General features: G+C 38.4%; 1 protein-coding gene across 2 annotated transcripts in view; it reads left to right on the forward strand.

Annotated features, from left to right (window-relative positions):
- LOC140190599 (protein argonaute-3) overlaps positions 1-15,295 on the forward strand; it is a 59,775-nt gene that overhangs the window by 13,696 nt on the left and 30,784 nt on the right. Inside the window, exons 3-4 of one of the 2 annotated variants that reach the window (XM_072247296.1) lie at positions 7,885-8,019; positions 14,121-14,208. In XM_072247296.1, the coding sequence (XP_072103397.1) occupies positions 7,885-8,019; positions 14,121-14,208 (223 nt within the window). Of the gene's footprint in view, positions 1-7,884; positions 8,020-14,104; positions 14,209-15,295 lie in introns of both variants that reach the window. The other variant, XM_072247295.1, reaches the window with a different exon arrangement.

The following is a 15,295-nucleotide window of genomic DNA, read 5'->3' on the forward strand; positions in this document are numbered from 1 at the left end:
ATTGGGAATTTTAGATTTCATTTCTGCTTTGATTGTTGATGGGGAATTACCCTCTTGAACTGTCGTTTTTGTTGTGCGGCGGGGATGGCTGGCGTATCTGAAACATTGCAGGTTTTATTGAGGAATTTTTCAATTATTTGAATGACTCACTGAAACCACATAGCAAAAAAATGAAATCAAGTCAGGACATGATGTAAACAAATCTCACTTATTCAATTGTGTACTTTTAACAAGTACACATTGCATTCTCTGAAAAGGAAACAAGATACTGATCTTGAAACAAGAAAATATTCTTTACTTATAATACTTTCTCACCAACAGAGTTTTTTCTAATAACTTTATGATGAAGGCATCCTGTTTTTCAAAGTTTTGAGTCCTGATATTCTTTATCAGTCTTTAGAATGAAAGACACAGGTAATTAAGTCGCAGTCTATCTGTGTTAAGCCAACACTTAATTTTACATGATAAATTGTATTGAGTTACAGTATATTACTAACAAAAAGATATAAATAATATATATAATTCTTCAATGTAGCAAGCTAACTTGTGTAAAACTGACTTTTGACGTATATCTCAGGAGCTAATGCTCTTTATACTGTGAAATTTTGAATTATCTCTGTTGGTTCCCTAGAGGATGGCATTGACAAGTTCCTCAAATTTAATTGGGTATTTTTTCTGAGCAGTGATGCACATATAATTCGATATACCACACTGGGCTTCATTTGACTGATATATAAAGGAAGTACCATATAAATAGTTTTACTTTTTTCAAAGCTGCCACACCCATTTAGTCATTGCCACCTTGTTGGCAAGTCTGTGCTTAAGCTTTTTGTGGATGTGATGTTATTTCCTCCCATCGAAACTGGTGTAGTCTTGTTATTTTTGTTCTGTAGATCTGTTTTAATTTTATATTAATCAGCTGATGTGGGTGAGGACGTGGAATTGATGGTTCTGAAGGGGAATATTGAAAGGGTGACTCATTCAAATGGAATATTTCTTCAGCGATGACATATATGTGGTTTTTCATTCTTTGAACCGCCGTTGCTTAGTCAACCTTTCATTCTTGATTTTTAACACTGTGTTCAGTTTTTTTAATTCAACATCATCAAACTTGTGAAAGTATATGAAAGGAAATTGTAGATGTTTTGAGCACACAGACACTGTACAGAAAGCAATGTTGTTTTCTGCCATATTGCATAACTATTTGATAATTTTGAATGTTTAAGACACATCGATATGTAACAGCTTGTTGCCATTTTCAATGGGTGAAAGCATGTAGTAGTCTAATTGCTTAGTTTTTCCCCCGGCTACTTTGCTGTCTGCCTCAGCATAGCAAAGGGACCACATAAAGGCCAACAGATATCTGAAGGCTAGTCAAGTGATACTTTCTGCAGATGCTTCCAGAGTCCAGCACATTTTCTGGTAGTTGTCTGTTAGTTCTGCATCTCTGTGCAAGACTAACTAAATGATTTGGAATGCACTGTTTGTCTATGCTTTAGTTAGCGCAAGTAAAGACTTTAGTAAGTGTGTTTATGTCCACATTCTAAGCTATTCTTCCATGGGTCTTCCGTAAGAAAAAAACACATCTGAAATGATTAGATTTAATAAAGGGTTGTTGGAAGTACATTCCTTATTTGGCAATAATTGATAACTGGTTCTGAAATACTAGTTGGAATTAAACCATTGTCGTATCTGCTAAGATGATGGTTTCCGTCTTTATCTGCAAGACTGACTTTATCCTGCTTTCCTTGCAGAAAGTGCAACCTTATAATCCAAGTGCCTCAAATAAATTGACAGGTGAGGGAGCTGAATTAACACATACAAATTATAACTCAATCATGGATGGAGGTACCGTTAGATGAAGTAACCAGTTACAACACTTAGAGCAAGAATGGGTGTCTTGTGACAAAGATTATAATAGTTTACTGACAGTGTAGAAGAGTTATACAGTTTAATGGGCATGCATGCAGCATTATTCATTTCCTCCACAGTGCTGGGTTAGCAGGCAGTCATGATGGCTCTTTGAGCTTCTGTAACATTACATGAATTTTGAGTCCTGGAAATTTAAAAAAGAATCCCCCAGCATCCCTGAACAAATGCGTATTTTCCCACATTATCCACAGAAGTTATGGAATGGCAGTTTCCAAGTTGTTAGCTGGGGAAAATAAGCCTTTTTTGTTTTTTAATAATATACGTTGCTTAGGAGTGCTCAGAATGATCACCTCATGGTGTATATCTGTAATGCTAGATACCTGGTGTGCCATTCTGACAATTCCATTCAAACAAGATAGACCTGCTTTTATTAGGTTTTCTAATTCTGGGCATTTTCTGTAAGGCATCTTCATGGGACCTCCCACTTACCCTAGATGTTAATGTGAAAATATTAGTTGCTTCAGCCGGCTGGTGGCATAATGGCATCAGTGCCGGACTTCGGAGCGAAGGCTCCTGAGTTTGAATCCAGCCGGCTCCCTTGCACGCTTCCATCCGTGCTGGGTTGAGCATTGAGCTAGCAACTCGGCCTCATAAAAATAAAAAAGCCTGCTAAAAAAAAATGCCGTCATGATGGCGTCCCGATGACACCACTTGGAGTTAAGGGCTTTCTTCTTCATTAGTAGCTTCACTGAAAAAGTACTGGACTTTTAAAAATGTGTTGGAAAGAACAAATCAATAATTAGCTTGAATGTATTCACAGGGCAAATGTATTGCAATTCTTGATTCAGGCCACATATATTTATGCCTCTTACTTTAACTAATTTGGCTCTCAGTAAGCTATTATGATAAAATGAAAAGACTTTTATCTATGCACTATATTGCAACTCTCTCTTAAGTTCTTGATATAGTGTAATTTATTTTGTTGTCTGTTTATTGGTATACACCCAAATCTCATAGCTGTATTGTGCATAACAAAATCATGTCAAAGCAGCAAATTAATGAATGATTCATTGTGTTTAGCTTTAGTATTGGTTTAGTATGGGGGTTGATTAGGTCACATCTTTGACCAGTGTCATAATTTTTTTTATTATCCATCCTGAACAGAGACAAGTTTTCTTTGGAGCATTTAGCCAAACTGATGTACTAATGTCTAGGAATAATGTTTAAAGTTAAAATTGACTGGTTCAAAAAGAAAGCTGATACCAATTGAATCAAACTAATCTGTTCCCCATAAAAGCTCTTAAATGTTTTTGCCAAAAGGATCAAATGATTTTCCTAGGTAAAGACCAATAGTTATCAAACATTTGTAAGTTATCATCTTGTCACAAAATACCTTTTGTTCAAATGAAATTAGTTCTCTTGTAATTAGTAGTTTTGTTGTTTTAAAGTGATTGTCAAATAATTCCTTATTTATGTAAAATCTGGGTATCAGAAACTAAACACTGCTCGGCATTTACCAGGCATCCGTTTGAACCACTTCTGTTCTTACAAAATGTGTTTCTATCACAGTGATTGAGATAGAGGCACGCAAGGTCCTTGCACTTAAGATAAGCAGAGCTAAAGACTTGTATCAGTGCAACAGTATTAGTGAATCTATGACCATTGAGAATAATTACTGTTAAAAAACCCAATCAGAACTGTTACTGTCATAAGATTAGCCAATACATAATGTGATCCTGCAGTTACGGCTGCTGCCTGGAAATGTGACTCAATTCTGTTGTATGATTCAGAAATTGAAAGTAAAGAAATCTTTCATCAAAAAAGTCCATTTTAAGGAGCCTCATTTTGCATATCAGATCTTTTGAAGAGTGATTGCTGGTAATATGCAGAGATGTGCAGCCCATTTGCACGTAACATCCCACAAATAAATTTTAACTATTAATCTTTAAGGGATAAACGTTGACCAGAATCCGGGAGAATTTTGCTGCTCTTCTATAAGTAGTCTTGTGGGATCTTCATTTGCTCTTGTGATGGCAGATGAGACCTCGGATTAAATCTCCTCTGGAAGATTGTCTGTGAATGCACATGTTAGACTGCTTAAGTCATGAAGTTGGAAGATTTTTGACTGACTGTGGAGTTGGATCCTTGGAAAAATTGAATGGTGTTCTTTTAATTTAGTTCTCTATTTTTAAATCATGTCCATGTATACAAGTATGATACTACTTCATCCTGGTCTCTTTATATTGTAAAGCCTCCACTGTGACATACATTTTTTCCTTCTATGATCTTTGTTTTTTTTTCTTTCTATAATCATTATGTAAAAAATTAAATCCTCAAATTAATTTCAAACTAAAATAATCTATTATGAAAATAAGTTTGTAAGTGCAATTTGTTTCTTCAGCCCAAAGAATTAGCAGTGTTAGCATAACAACATCAAAAGAAAAGCAAAAGTTGCTCAAATGTCTTCATTTTTTTACATCAACGTCTGCCTACGATCGTACATAATGTGCTCTTATGCTAATATATCTAGTGGAAAATTGCAATATGGCAAGCTTTGACCTTTCCCCCACCCACCATTCATTCCACTGCTATTGTAGTTGCTGTAGTATGATGACAATGAGGTGACTTTACATTTTGCTCATTTTGTGTTAGAATAAATTATTCATCATACAATATATCGGAAAAGTGTTGTGAATTGGATCTGATATGATCTCAGTGAAGTTACATACTCATTTTAATTTTAGAAAACGAAATGAGGATTACTAGTTATTACTGAGAGATTTCTCTTCAGTGCTAACTTTCAATCCTATAAAACTTAGGTGTCTTTCATTTATTTTGTCCAGTGCTTGGGTTATTTGATTGTGGTGACTGAACAAATACCCCAAGTTAATATTTATTTCAAGTTCATTTTGAAGAAATACTCCATTCAACACTAAGTGATTGTTAGAAGTATGTTTGATTTTTGGGAAGCTAATTAGAGTTTTAAAAAAATGGTTAAGAATCATATAGTATGGAAACAGGCCATTTGGCTGACCACAGCCACACTGATCTGTGGGGATTCATCCATTATTAATCCCAACTTCATCTTTTGGTTCATAGCTTCCTATGTCTTGGCAGTTCAAGTGCTGGCCTGGGCACATGGATGCTCTGACTCTGCTTCCGGTCTCAGACAGTGTATTCTAAGTGTTTGCCGTTCTCCAGGTGACAAACCCTGGACCCCTATAAATCCCATTCCCCTTACCACAAGACTATGCCCTCTAGTTTTACATAACTTGTTTCTCCCATCTACCCTGTTCTATCTCCCTCAATTTTATATACTTCAATCATGTCCCCTCCAGTGAAAACAGATAAGATCCAGGTTCTCCTTCTAACTGAAATACTCCTTAGAACATAGAACAGTACAACACAGGAAAAGCCCCTTCGTCCCCCACGTCTGTGCCACCACTGATGCCAATCTAACTAATGCCTTTTGTCTGTGCACAACCTGTATCATTCTAATCCTTAAACAAGAGGAAATGTGCAGATGCTGGAAATCCAAGCAACACACACACAATGCTGGAGGAACTCAGCAGGCCAGGCAGCATCTGTGGAAAAAAGTACAGTCAACGTTTCGGGCTGAGACCCTTCGGCAGGACTAATCCTAATCCTCCTTCTAATCCTTGACTGTTCATGTGTCTGAATGCCTCCCAGACATTGCTATCACATCTGTTTCTCCCACCTCTAATGGCATTGTGTTCCAACCACCTACCATTCTCTGTGTAAAAATAAAAACTTGCCTTGTGCATATCCTTTTAAACATCCCCCTTATCATGTTAAACATGTACATCCTCCAGCATTTGAAATTTTCATCTGGGGTAAACGATCATCTCAGGTTGCTGCTCAGCCCCTGAAGCTGCAGAGATGACGATCCATCTTTGCCCAACCTCTCTTTATAGGTAATATTTTCCAATCCAGGCAGTACCTCTTCTACACTCTCTCTACCACCTTGACATCTTTCCAGAAATGCACACAGTACTTCAGCTGAGGTCTGACCAATGCTGTATGAAGTTGGAGCATCTCCTTACGCCCCAACTATCGAATGCCAGCATTCTTTGTGCTTCCTTAACTGATGTGTTCGAAGTGAGAATGAGTTGAGACTTGTGAACTCTGATAATTCCTGATACCTTTCTCTGGATCACGACACCATCGCTAAACGTCAGATTATTGTCTCCCAGGCAGTCACCAATCTCCTTTCTTTGGTCTGGCCTCGTTGTCCCCAACCCTATGCAATCAGCTTTTGACCATTATTTCAGCCTTTTTTGCTGTGTTCAATCCCTTTCTACTTAGATCTGTGACACCTGCCTTTGGTGGTGTCCTGTTTCCCAGCCCCAAGCAGTTTATTTTCACTGTGGAATGTAAATCTTTCAGATCCCCATTTTTTTTGCCAGGGTTGCCCTGAGGCCCTTCTGCTGCATTGTTAACAGAGGCCCAAGTCGTCTCCATTCATCGCTCAGCTGCTCTGCCGTGTTCATTTCCTTTATATTAGCACTACGGGAACCCACAAGGCTCCAGCCTATACTTTTTCTTTAGGATATGAGGAACAGGCCTTGTTTCAGTACAACTTGAGCCCCAGTGTCACTGCATTTCCTGTACATTGTTGACTGTATTTGTAATGTTTACTGTACTGGTACATTTTTTTAATCGCTGGTTGCCAGTTTGCACCCTGCTCTTACTTCCACGTTGTCTCTGTGTCCAAGACCACTGTCCATTCCACGCCCATAGGCTCCCACAGTTATAATGTACACTTCCCAGCTTGCTTCTCGGAAAGAACTTTGTTCCATTCTCCCAGTCTCTCTGCTCCATTGTATTTGCTGTGATGGTGACACCAGCACTTCCAGAATGTTGTCCAGCTCTCTTTCCTTATTCTACCAAAAAAGCTCAATGTGAGTTGAAGGAACTGCATCTCGTTTTCTCTCTAGGCTCATTACAGCCCTCAGAACACAATAACGAATTCCAACAACGTCAGATAACCAGCCTTTAGTGATATTGTCAGATCTGAACAGTTGTGATGAAAGATTATCTTAACTCCTTTTATCTCTCTCCACAGATGCTGCCTGATCTATTTTCAATATTCCCTTTTAATTCAGAATTCCAACATCTGCAAGAGTTTTGTGCCTTATCATCCCAGGACTGTTTATTTACATTTTCGCTGTTCATCTTCTGTGATATCTCCTTCAGACAAATTAACTACCCTGCAGCTAGCACCAGCACAACTTGAGTCACACAGTCTTTCTTGATCTCCACTCCATCACAGGCATTCTCTTTTGCCTATCCTTTTTCTGCAAAGATGTGTAATTTCTAAAAGGTATCAAAGGTCATCATTCATTAGCATTGTGCAGATGTTGCTTGACCTGAGAGTATTTCCAGTATTTTCTGTTTTAAGTTGGTTAAATCAGCAATGAAACAGCCACCATACTTTCTAACTTTGAGCTTTGCCTTCAGCAGTAGAACTATAATTTCAGTATTGAGTGACAGTGAGTCCAAGACTCAAATTTAATTTCTGTTCCATACCCAATGTAAAGTATGAAAATATCGATCATCGTAACTTGTACCAGAAGGAATTGATTCAGATACAAGACTGTACCTCTGAGCTCTGGGCAAAGCAAAGTTCTAAAGTTATTCCCAGATTTGTGCTCCGTTTTTGCAAGGCAGTTACTTTGGTTTGTAAGACTTTTCTGTGTATTTTAAAATCTAAGCAAATAGCTCCTGTAGTACTCATTGTGCAGCTGTGTTTACACAAGTTAAAGATGCAGCTGGACATATCAAGATCTTGTGAAAGTTATCTACTAATCAGATAAAAGTGTGAAGGATTTGGTTAGGATAGCGAATAATTTAAAGGTGCTAAATCTTAGTGACGTTCTGAACTTGTTTATTGTATATAATTTTCTAACATCACAAAGAAAATCTTTGTAATTGCTTTGTATTGTGAACTGTTATTGCAGCATTTTCATTTGATTTTTTTTATCTTTTTAGTTTCTGCCACTGCTTTCTATAAAGCACAGCCTGTAATTCAGTTCATGTGTGAAGTTTTAGACATTCATAATATTGATGAACAACCACGACCTTTGACTGATTCCCATCGTGTCAAATTCACCAAAGAAATAAAAGGTAAATTACAAACATTTTGTTTCCAATAATCTAATACAGTGGATTTTGGTTAATTTGGGCCTTAAATTGATCAGGACGGCTACTTATTTGGATCAACTCTTAAATAACAAAAACGAATCAAGAAAATAGCTGGGATTCCCTTCATTTATTTGGGGCACAATGTTGCTTGATTGGGACATGAGATAGTTGCCGAACAATTTCTAACTAGTGTCAGTTACGTGTGTTTGTGCAGCCATTAGACACTACACTGTGCTTAGAGTAAATGATTTTTAAATAGCATCAGTTGTGTGTGTTAGTGTTCAAACGCAGTGATTTTTGTCACTGATAGTTGGTGAAAGATAAGCAGTAAGACAGTTCAGAATTGTTTTGCTCACGGGTTTCAAGCATTCAGACTTGGAAATGCAGTAAACAGCCAGAAGTGAAAATGAAACTATTTCACCACTTCAGTAAGTTAGGGACTACGAAGCACTTGAAGATATCGACAATCATCTTGACTGTTACCTTCGGTCCCCACTGAACTCTCAGCTCTCACTTGTGGCTTCAAGTAGCTGTTTGCATGCAACAGCAGCCACACCCCCTGTAAACCACTTTTGACAGGCAGACAAAACCAGGTGAGGGTAGTCGATGGGTCTCATACCCCGGTGAGATAGGAACACGCCTGTCCTAGCATGTAAAGTCAGCTCCAGTGCACTGGGGTGATGAGATCCAACAGCCAGGAAGTGATTCTGCAATGCTATGTGGAGGGCAAAGGGCATGATGAGGCACAGAGGTAGCCATGGTCATCCACTGCAACCAGAGAAGACCCCAGTTGTGACATTTACTTGTACCACTGGACCCAAATGTCCAAGGTCAAGAAAGTGGAAAAGCCCAAGTGCAACGGCGTTTCCACTTCAGAAACTCTCCCACACAGGTTTCCTGTCATCGTTGGATTTGATGGACAATCTGCAGTAGTATTCTAATTTGCTCTGTATTTCATTTAAATACATAATTTGTTACTCATTTAAACAGTAGTTTGTCTTTTTGGACCTTTTTAACTATTTTCATGGAACTTTGGCTAACAGGGACCAATGTGTCCCAATTAACCAGAATCCACTGTATTTGAAATTTCAACCCTGGGGTAAAAAGACTCTGTCTAGTCTCTCTGTGGTTAATTTTGAAATCTCTAATGTTTGCTGTCCTTGGGTGTCTATATATATTCAAATATATGTTTTATTCTGGTGACTTCGTGAAATAAGTATAGTGCATATAGTGCAAGAATCATTCTAGCTCAGAAATAAAGCATTAGAAAGATCAGCTGTAATCTAGCAAAAGCTTTGATAATTCTGATTTGCCTTTATATTGAATGGTGAGATCCCCTTCTTAGCTTAAACATTTGCCTTCTGGTGTTAGACACATCCATTATGCTGGGGAGGGGGTGTTGGGGGGAGGTGACGGGAATGCTGCTTTCTATCTACCCTCACTTCGTTCCTTGTAATTTTATGCATCTTAATCACATCCCCATCATCTCCTAGGAAAACTTAGCTTATCCAGTCTCAGTTCATAACTGAAATGTTCCATCCTTGCGAATCTCCTCTGCACCTTCTCCTGTGTAATCACATTCTTCTTCTGGTATGACAATCGAATTGCACACAATAATCCAGCTGTGGCTTAACCAATGATTTATTAAGTTGTACCAAAACCGTTACCCTCCCCCACACCATAAAGGCAGCATAAAGCGTGCAGGCCGTCATTAACAGGGTCCTTTCTATGACCCTGTTAATAAAGGCAAGCATCCTTATGCTGCCTTCGTCGTCCAATCGCTGCCATCTTATAGGATCCTTGGTCTCACACAACATGTCCCTCAATACTGTGCAGAGCCCTACCATTTGTGACAAATGTTCTACTCTTCCTAGGTAATTCAAAATTCATTATCTTTCGCTTACCAGGATTAAATTCCATCTGCCACTGCTTTGTCTAATTTACCAACTGATCAATGTCACTCTGTAGCCCAATTCTACACCGCTCAATATCAGTAACACCATTTTTCATGTCCTCTGCTTTCATGTCTGAATTAATGGATATATTAATGTGCAGTAACAAAATGCAAGATCCCAGCTCTAAACTCTGTCGTGTGTCACTGGTCATGGGCTTCCAATTAATAAAGCAACCCTTCATATCATCTCTGTGTCCTTTTACCAAACCAATTTTGGATCTATTTTGCTGACTTGCCTTGGATCTTACCTGAGCTAAACTCCTGAACTACCGGTCCATGTGGGATCTTGTCAGAAGCCTTTAGTGATGTTCACACAAACTTCATCAATCATGTTGCCCTCATCTATATATGTAGTTAACTTTTCCGAAAAAAAAACTTGGTAACATTAGTCAGATAGGGCTAATCCCATTGATAAATTTGTGCCTAACTATGCTAATTAATTCCTTTCTTTCTTTTTAAATCTTTTTATTAATTTTTCCAAAATTATAAACAAAATAATGTTGATATAAAGAGATTGGAATAATCTTATTGTTAATAAACATATACAGAAAAAATTTCAGATAACACAGGTATAATAGACTTCCAAACTCACGATATAATTAATTATAGAAAAAAAGAAATAAAAAGGAAAAAATACAAAGAAAAACCTCAAAAAAAAAAGAAAGAAAGGAAGAACTAAATACTAAACCCAAAAAAGCAAATGGAGCAAAACAAGGCTGGACCAATATCTTAAATCGAACAGGTTCAGTAATGTCGTCAACTCCGCTCCTCTATTCATATATTTTAAGTTAATACAAAAGATTCGGAAAGGTCAAATTACGTCATGTGGAAATGTTGAATAAATGGTTTCCAAGTCTCTTCAAATTTAACCGAAGGATCAAAAATATCACTTCTAATTTTTTCTAAATTTAAACATAATATAGTTTGGGAAAACCATTGGAATGTAGGAGGAGGACTGGTCTCCTTCCAGTTCAATAAAATAGATCTTCTGGCCATTAAAGTAACAAATGCAATCATCCGACAGGCTGAAGAAGATAGAGATCTATCTTCTACCATTGGCAATCCAAAAATTGCCATAATAGGCTGGGGCTAATTAATTCCTGTGTAGATGAAACCTGTACCTTTATTTTTTTTTCCCCCTCCAATAATAATTATCCCTCTTTCCACTGATATCAGAGGAATTGTTTGATTAATCACCTATCTTATCCCTGCTGCCTTTCTTGAACTCAGGTAACGCATTTGTTGTCTTCCAGTCATCAGACCCCTCATCTGTGGCCATTGAAGGTTTAAATTTCTCTGTTAAGGCCCCAGCAATCTCCTTCCTTCGTTCCCATAGTGGCCTGTAATACACTCGATCAAGGCCATAGAACATAGGAGCATTGTTAGCCATTTGGCCCATTGAGTCTGCTCCTCCCTTCAGCCATGGCTGATTTATCTTCCTTCTCAACCCTGTTATCCTGCCTTTCCCCATAACCATTGACACCCCTACTAATTAAGTTCTTATCAATCTCCATTTTAAAATAACCCAGTGACTTGGTCTCCATACCCAACTGTGACAATGAATTCCACAGGTTCCCCACCCTCTGTCTAAAGAAATTCCTTCTAATTTTCCTCATCTGTGTTCTCAAGGAATATCCTTCTAGCCATGCTCTTTAGTCCTAGACTGTCCCATTAATAGAAACATCCTCTGTATGTCAGCTCTATCTAGGCCTTGCAATATTCGGTAGGCTTTAGTGACCTCATTCTATTAAACTCCGTCGAGTATGGGCTCAAAGCCATGAAACACTTCTCGTATGTTAAAAGCCCTGGGGAGTTATAGGACTCTATGCTAGCTGGGACATCTAATATATCATTTCTAGTTGGAATGCGCTCTTGAATTTCACATTTCCAAATGAAATTGTCCTGTAGTGAATACAGATGAAAGACATTCATTTAAGACCTTGTTTGTGCCCTCTAGTTCCACGCACCAGTTGGTCCCTTTGGTCCCTAATAAACTCTATTCTTTCTCTGGCCACTTTCTTGCCCGTAATATGTTTATAAAATGGATTGGGATCTTTTCACTGCCAGGGATATTTCTTGGCCCATCTTTTCCCTCCTAATTTTTTTAAGCATTCCTCTATGCTCTGTATTCCTGATGAGTCAGCATGCTAGGATTCCGTACCTACCATAATTTTCCTATATTTTTCTCAATATTCCTCAGCTCTAACAATTACCTGATTTGATGTCCATATTCTGTATTCTTATGGGAATACAATGACCCTAAGCTCTTAATTTCATTTTTAAAAGTCTTCTGATTCCTGAATGTCAATTGAATGGGAAGTTTCTACTCCCAATTTGCATTTGCCAGGTCCTGTCTAATGATACTGAAATCAGCTTTCCTCTCCAATTGAATTTCTGGACTATCCTTATCCCTTTCTATAACTATTTTGAAATTCCCAAAATGCTCACTGACTGCCACTTCATCCACTTGTTAATCTTCATTCCCTCGATTCACTCCGGCACTGTCAATCCCCAGGAGGAATATCTATGTACACAAGACTGTCCTAAATGTGTTTTAAAAATTCTGCTCTGTCTTTCAAACTAAGATGATCTACAGTAAGTTAATACCAATTAGTATTACAGTCTCCAAATTAGTATTGCACTATTTGTTTTAAATCTACCAATTTGTTCCTCTATGTGCCAGTGAGTGTTTAGAGAACTGTAGTATTAACCATGCAACATGGTCACCCCTTCACCGTAGAGATGGCCTCCTTGATCCATAACATAATGCCCCCTTCTATTTTACATTCCACGTGCCCCCCACCCCCACCCACCATCCCATCATTCCTGGAATTTCTATACCTTAAGTGCCATGTGGCTGGTCATGGCTTTCTGTCAACAAAGTCAGCAACTGCGATACCGTATACCCGCATGCTGCTCAATAGCGCCACCCACTGATTACGAAATGTAAAGTCACTAATAGTCACCTTTTCTCATGTGATGAGCTAAATCCATAAATCTTGTGCTATAATATATTTTTGTTATGTGATCTTTGGCTGCTCTACTGTTACTTCATTTTCTGCATTAGTACCATGATGTTAGTAAGGGGGCTTTTGAAAGGCAATAGAGCCTTTGATTTCCAGATCAGGTGAGTGGGTCAATGCCAAATAGTCCATGGGTTTGTTCCTGTACTTGAATTGCTTCATGTAAATGAGTGGCTTGCTAGGCCACTGAACAGTTAGTGAATGTCATGTCAAGTCTTCCAATAGAAAAACAAACCACCAAGCATTACTTTTATTGATATGTCTTACTATATTTTAGACTTCTTGCTGCCTATTATTTCAGATCACTACCCTGTCATTTCAGTGGTGAGGAATTTTCAACTCAGGAAGCCCTTTAATTTGAAATGCCAGCCTGCAATGAGTGAATTGTCCAATCAAATTTCTTGCTTCAGAGCCACAAAAAATGCACCAAGAAAGTCAGCAAATGCCCTAGCAACTGCAATGGAAGTTGCAGACATAATATTCATTGCTGAAATGAAAATGAGTTCTAATACATGAAAATGTGGAGGGGTGGCAGTTGTTCTGATTTTGAGAAGTGTGGAAAGATTATTTTGGAGAGAGATTTCCTGAAAATTTGCGTTGTTTAGATAGGATAGATACAGTACCAGGGTAGATAAAACTAGAGGATGTAGATTTGGAGTAAGATGCAAGAGATTTAGAGATCAACAAGGACCTTTGTCACTCAGAGACTGATGAATACCTTGAGTTCACTCCCTGAGTGAATGGTGGAAACAAAGTCATTTAAGAAGCAATAAAGGATATTGGAGTGATAAATCGTAACAATCATTTACTGAGAGTTTTGCAATCGTTTAAAAGCCATGACAATCAACACAATGAAATTTTGCCTCTTGGTTATTTTAAGTCCATTGTGAAAAGGATTTGGCTCAAGCCTTGCCCTCTGTGCAGTGGGCTCAGTGTTACAGAAAAGAGTGATGTGGAACAAGAAAAAACAAATTACACTGTTGGAATAATTGAAAAATATTTGAATTATAAGATATTAAAATGTATTTATTTTCCAGTATTTAGATGACAGTTAAATTGGTTTGTAACAGTTGCTATTTTGCCTTCTCCTGACAAACTTCTCACAGGATTGAAAGTTGAAGTAACTCACTGTGGGCCTATGAGGAGAAAGTACCGTGTGTGCAACGTTACCAGACGACCAGCCAGCCATCAGACGTAAGTAGAGGTTGAAGAATAAAACCTTAAGGAGGGTACAAAAGTGTAGTGGGTACAGTTTTCTTGAAAGGTTCTCATACATGGCAAAATTTGTTTTGATACATGTTTTAGGGAAAAATAGATATTTCTTAATTTGAGTTCCTTTACCAGCTCACATTTTTTTGGAGGTGATAGGATCATGAAACTCTGCCATCAATATCCAACTAAAATGTTAATTCATTTGATACAGAGCATCCTGATTTATGTATTTTTGCTGTCCAGATGTTTCAGGGTTGAGCGAAGAGCCAGTGAGATGGCATCTGCTGTGGACCTGTTGGGCCAGTAGGCAAATTGTAGAGAATCCAAGTTACTTCTCAGGCAGGAGTTGATATGTTTCATCACCAACCTGGCAAATCACTTCTTCACCGCAGATGTAAGCGCTACTGGGCTTTAGTTATTGAGGCAGGTTACCACATTCTCTGAGGCACTGGTATAATTGAAGCCTACTTGAATCAGGCGTTTACCTCAGAATGCCAAAGCAAGTTAAAGATATAGGTAACACTCCAGCCAGTTGATCAGCACAGGTCTTTAGTACTTGGCTAGGTATCCCATCTAGGCTGGATGCTTTCAGTGGGTTCACCGTCCTGAAGGATGCTCTCATGTGGGCATCAGAGACTGAATTCTCAGGGTTATCAGGGCCTATCGGAGTTCACGATGGTTCCTGCATGTTTTGATCATCAAAGCAAGCATAGAAGGCATTGAGCTCATCTGGAAGTGAAGCCCTGTCGTCACCTATGTTGCCTGATTTCAATTTGTAAGAGGTGATGGCACTCAACCCCTGCCACTTCACCTGTGAGATGGTTTTCCAGAGATTGTACCTGGACCTGTTCTTGGTCATCAGACTTGAATGCCCCTGATATGGCACTCAGCAGATTACAGATCTCATGATTCATCCAGGGCTTCTGGTCAGGGAAGGCAGAATGATTTTGTGGGGACACATTTGTCTACAACTGTTTATTATATCTGAGACAATTGTGTATACATTCAGATCCACACGTGTTCTTGAACACGGCCCAATCCACTGACTTAAAACAATCCTGTAGCTATT

Source organism: Mobula birostris, chromosome 30 (assembly GCF_030028105.1).
Source record: "Mobula birostris isolate sMobBir1 chromosome 30, sMobBir1.hap1, whole genome shotgun sequence".
Taxonomy (NCBI): domain Eukaryota; kingdom Metazoa; phylum Chordata; class Chondrichthyes; order Myliobatiformes; family Myliobatidae; genus Mobula; species Mobula birostris.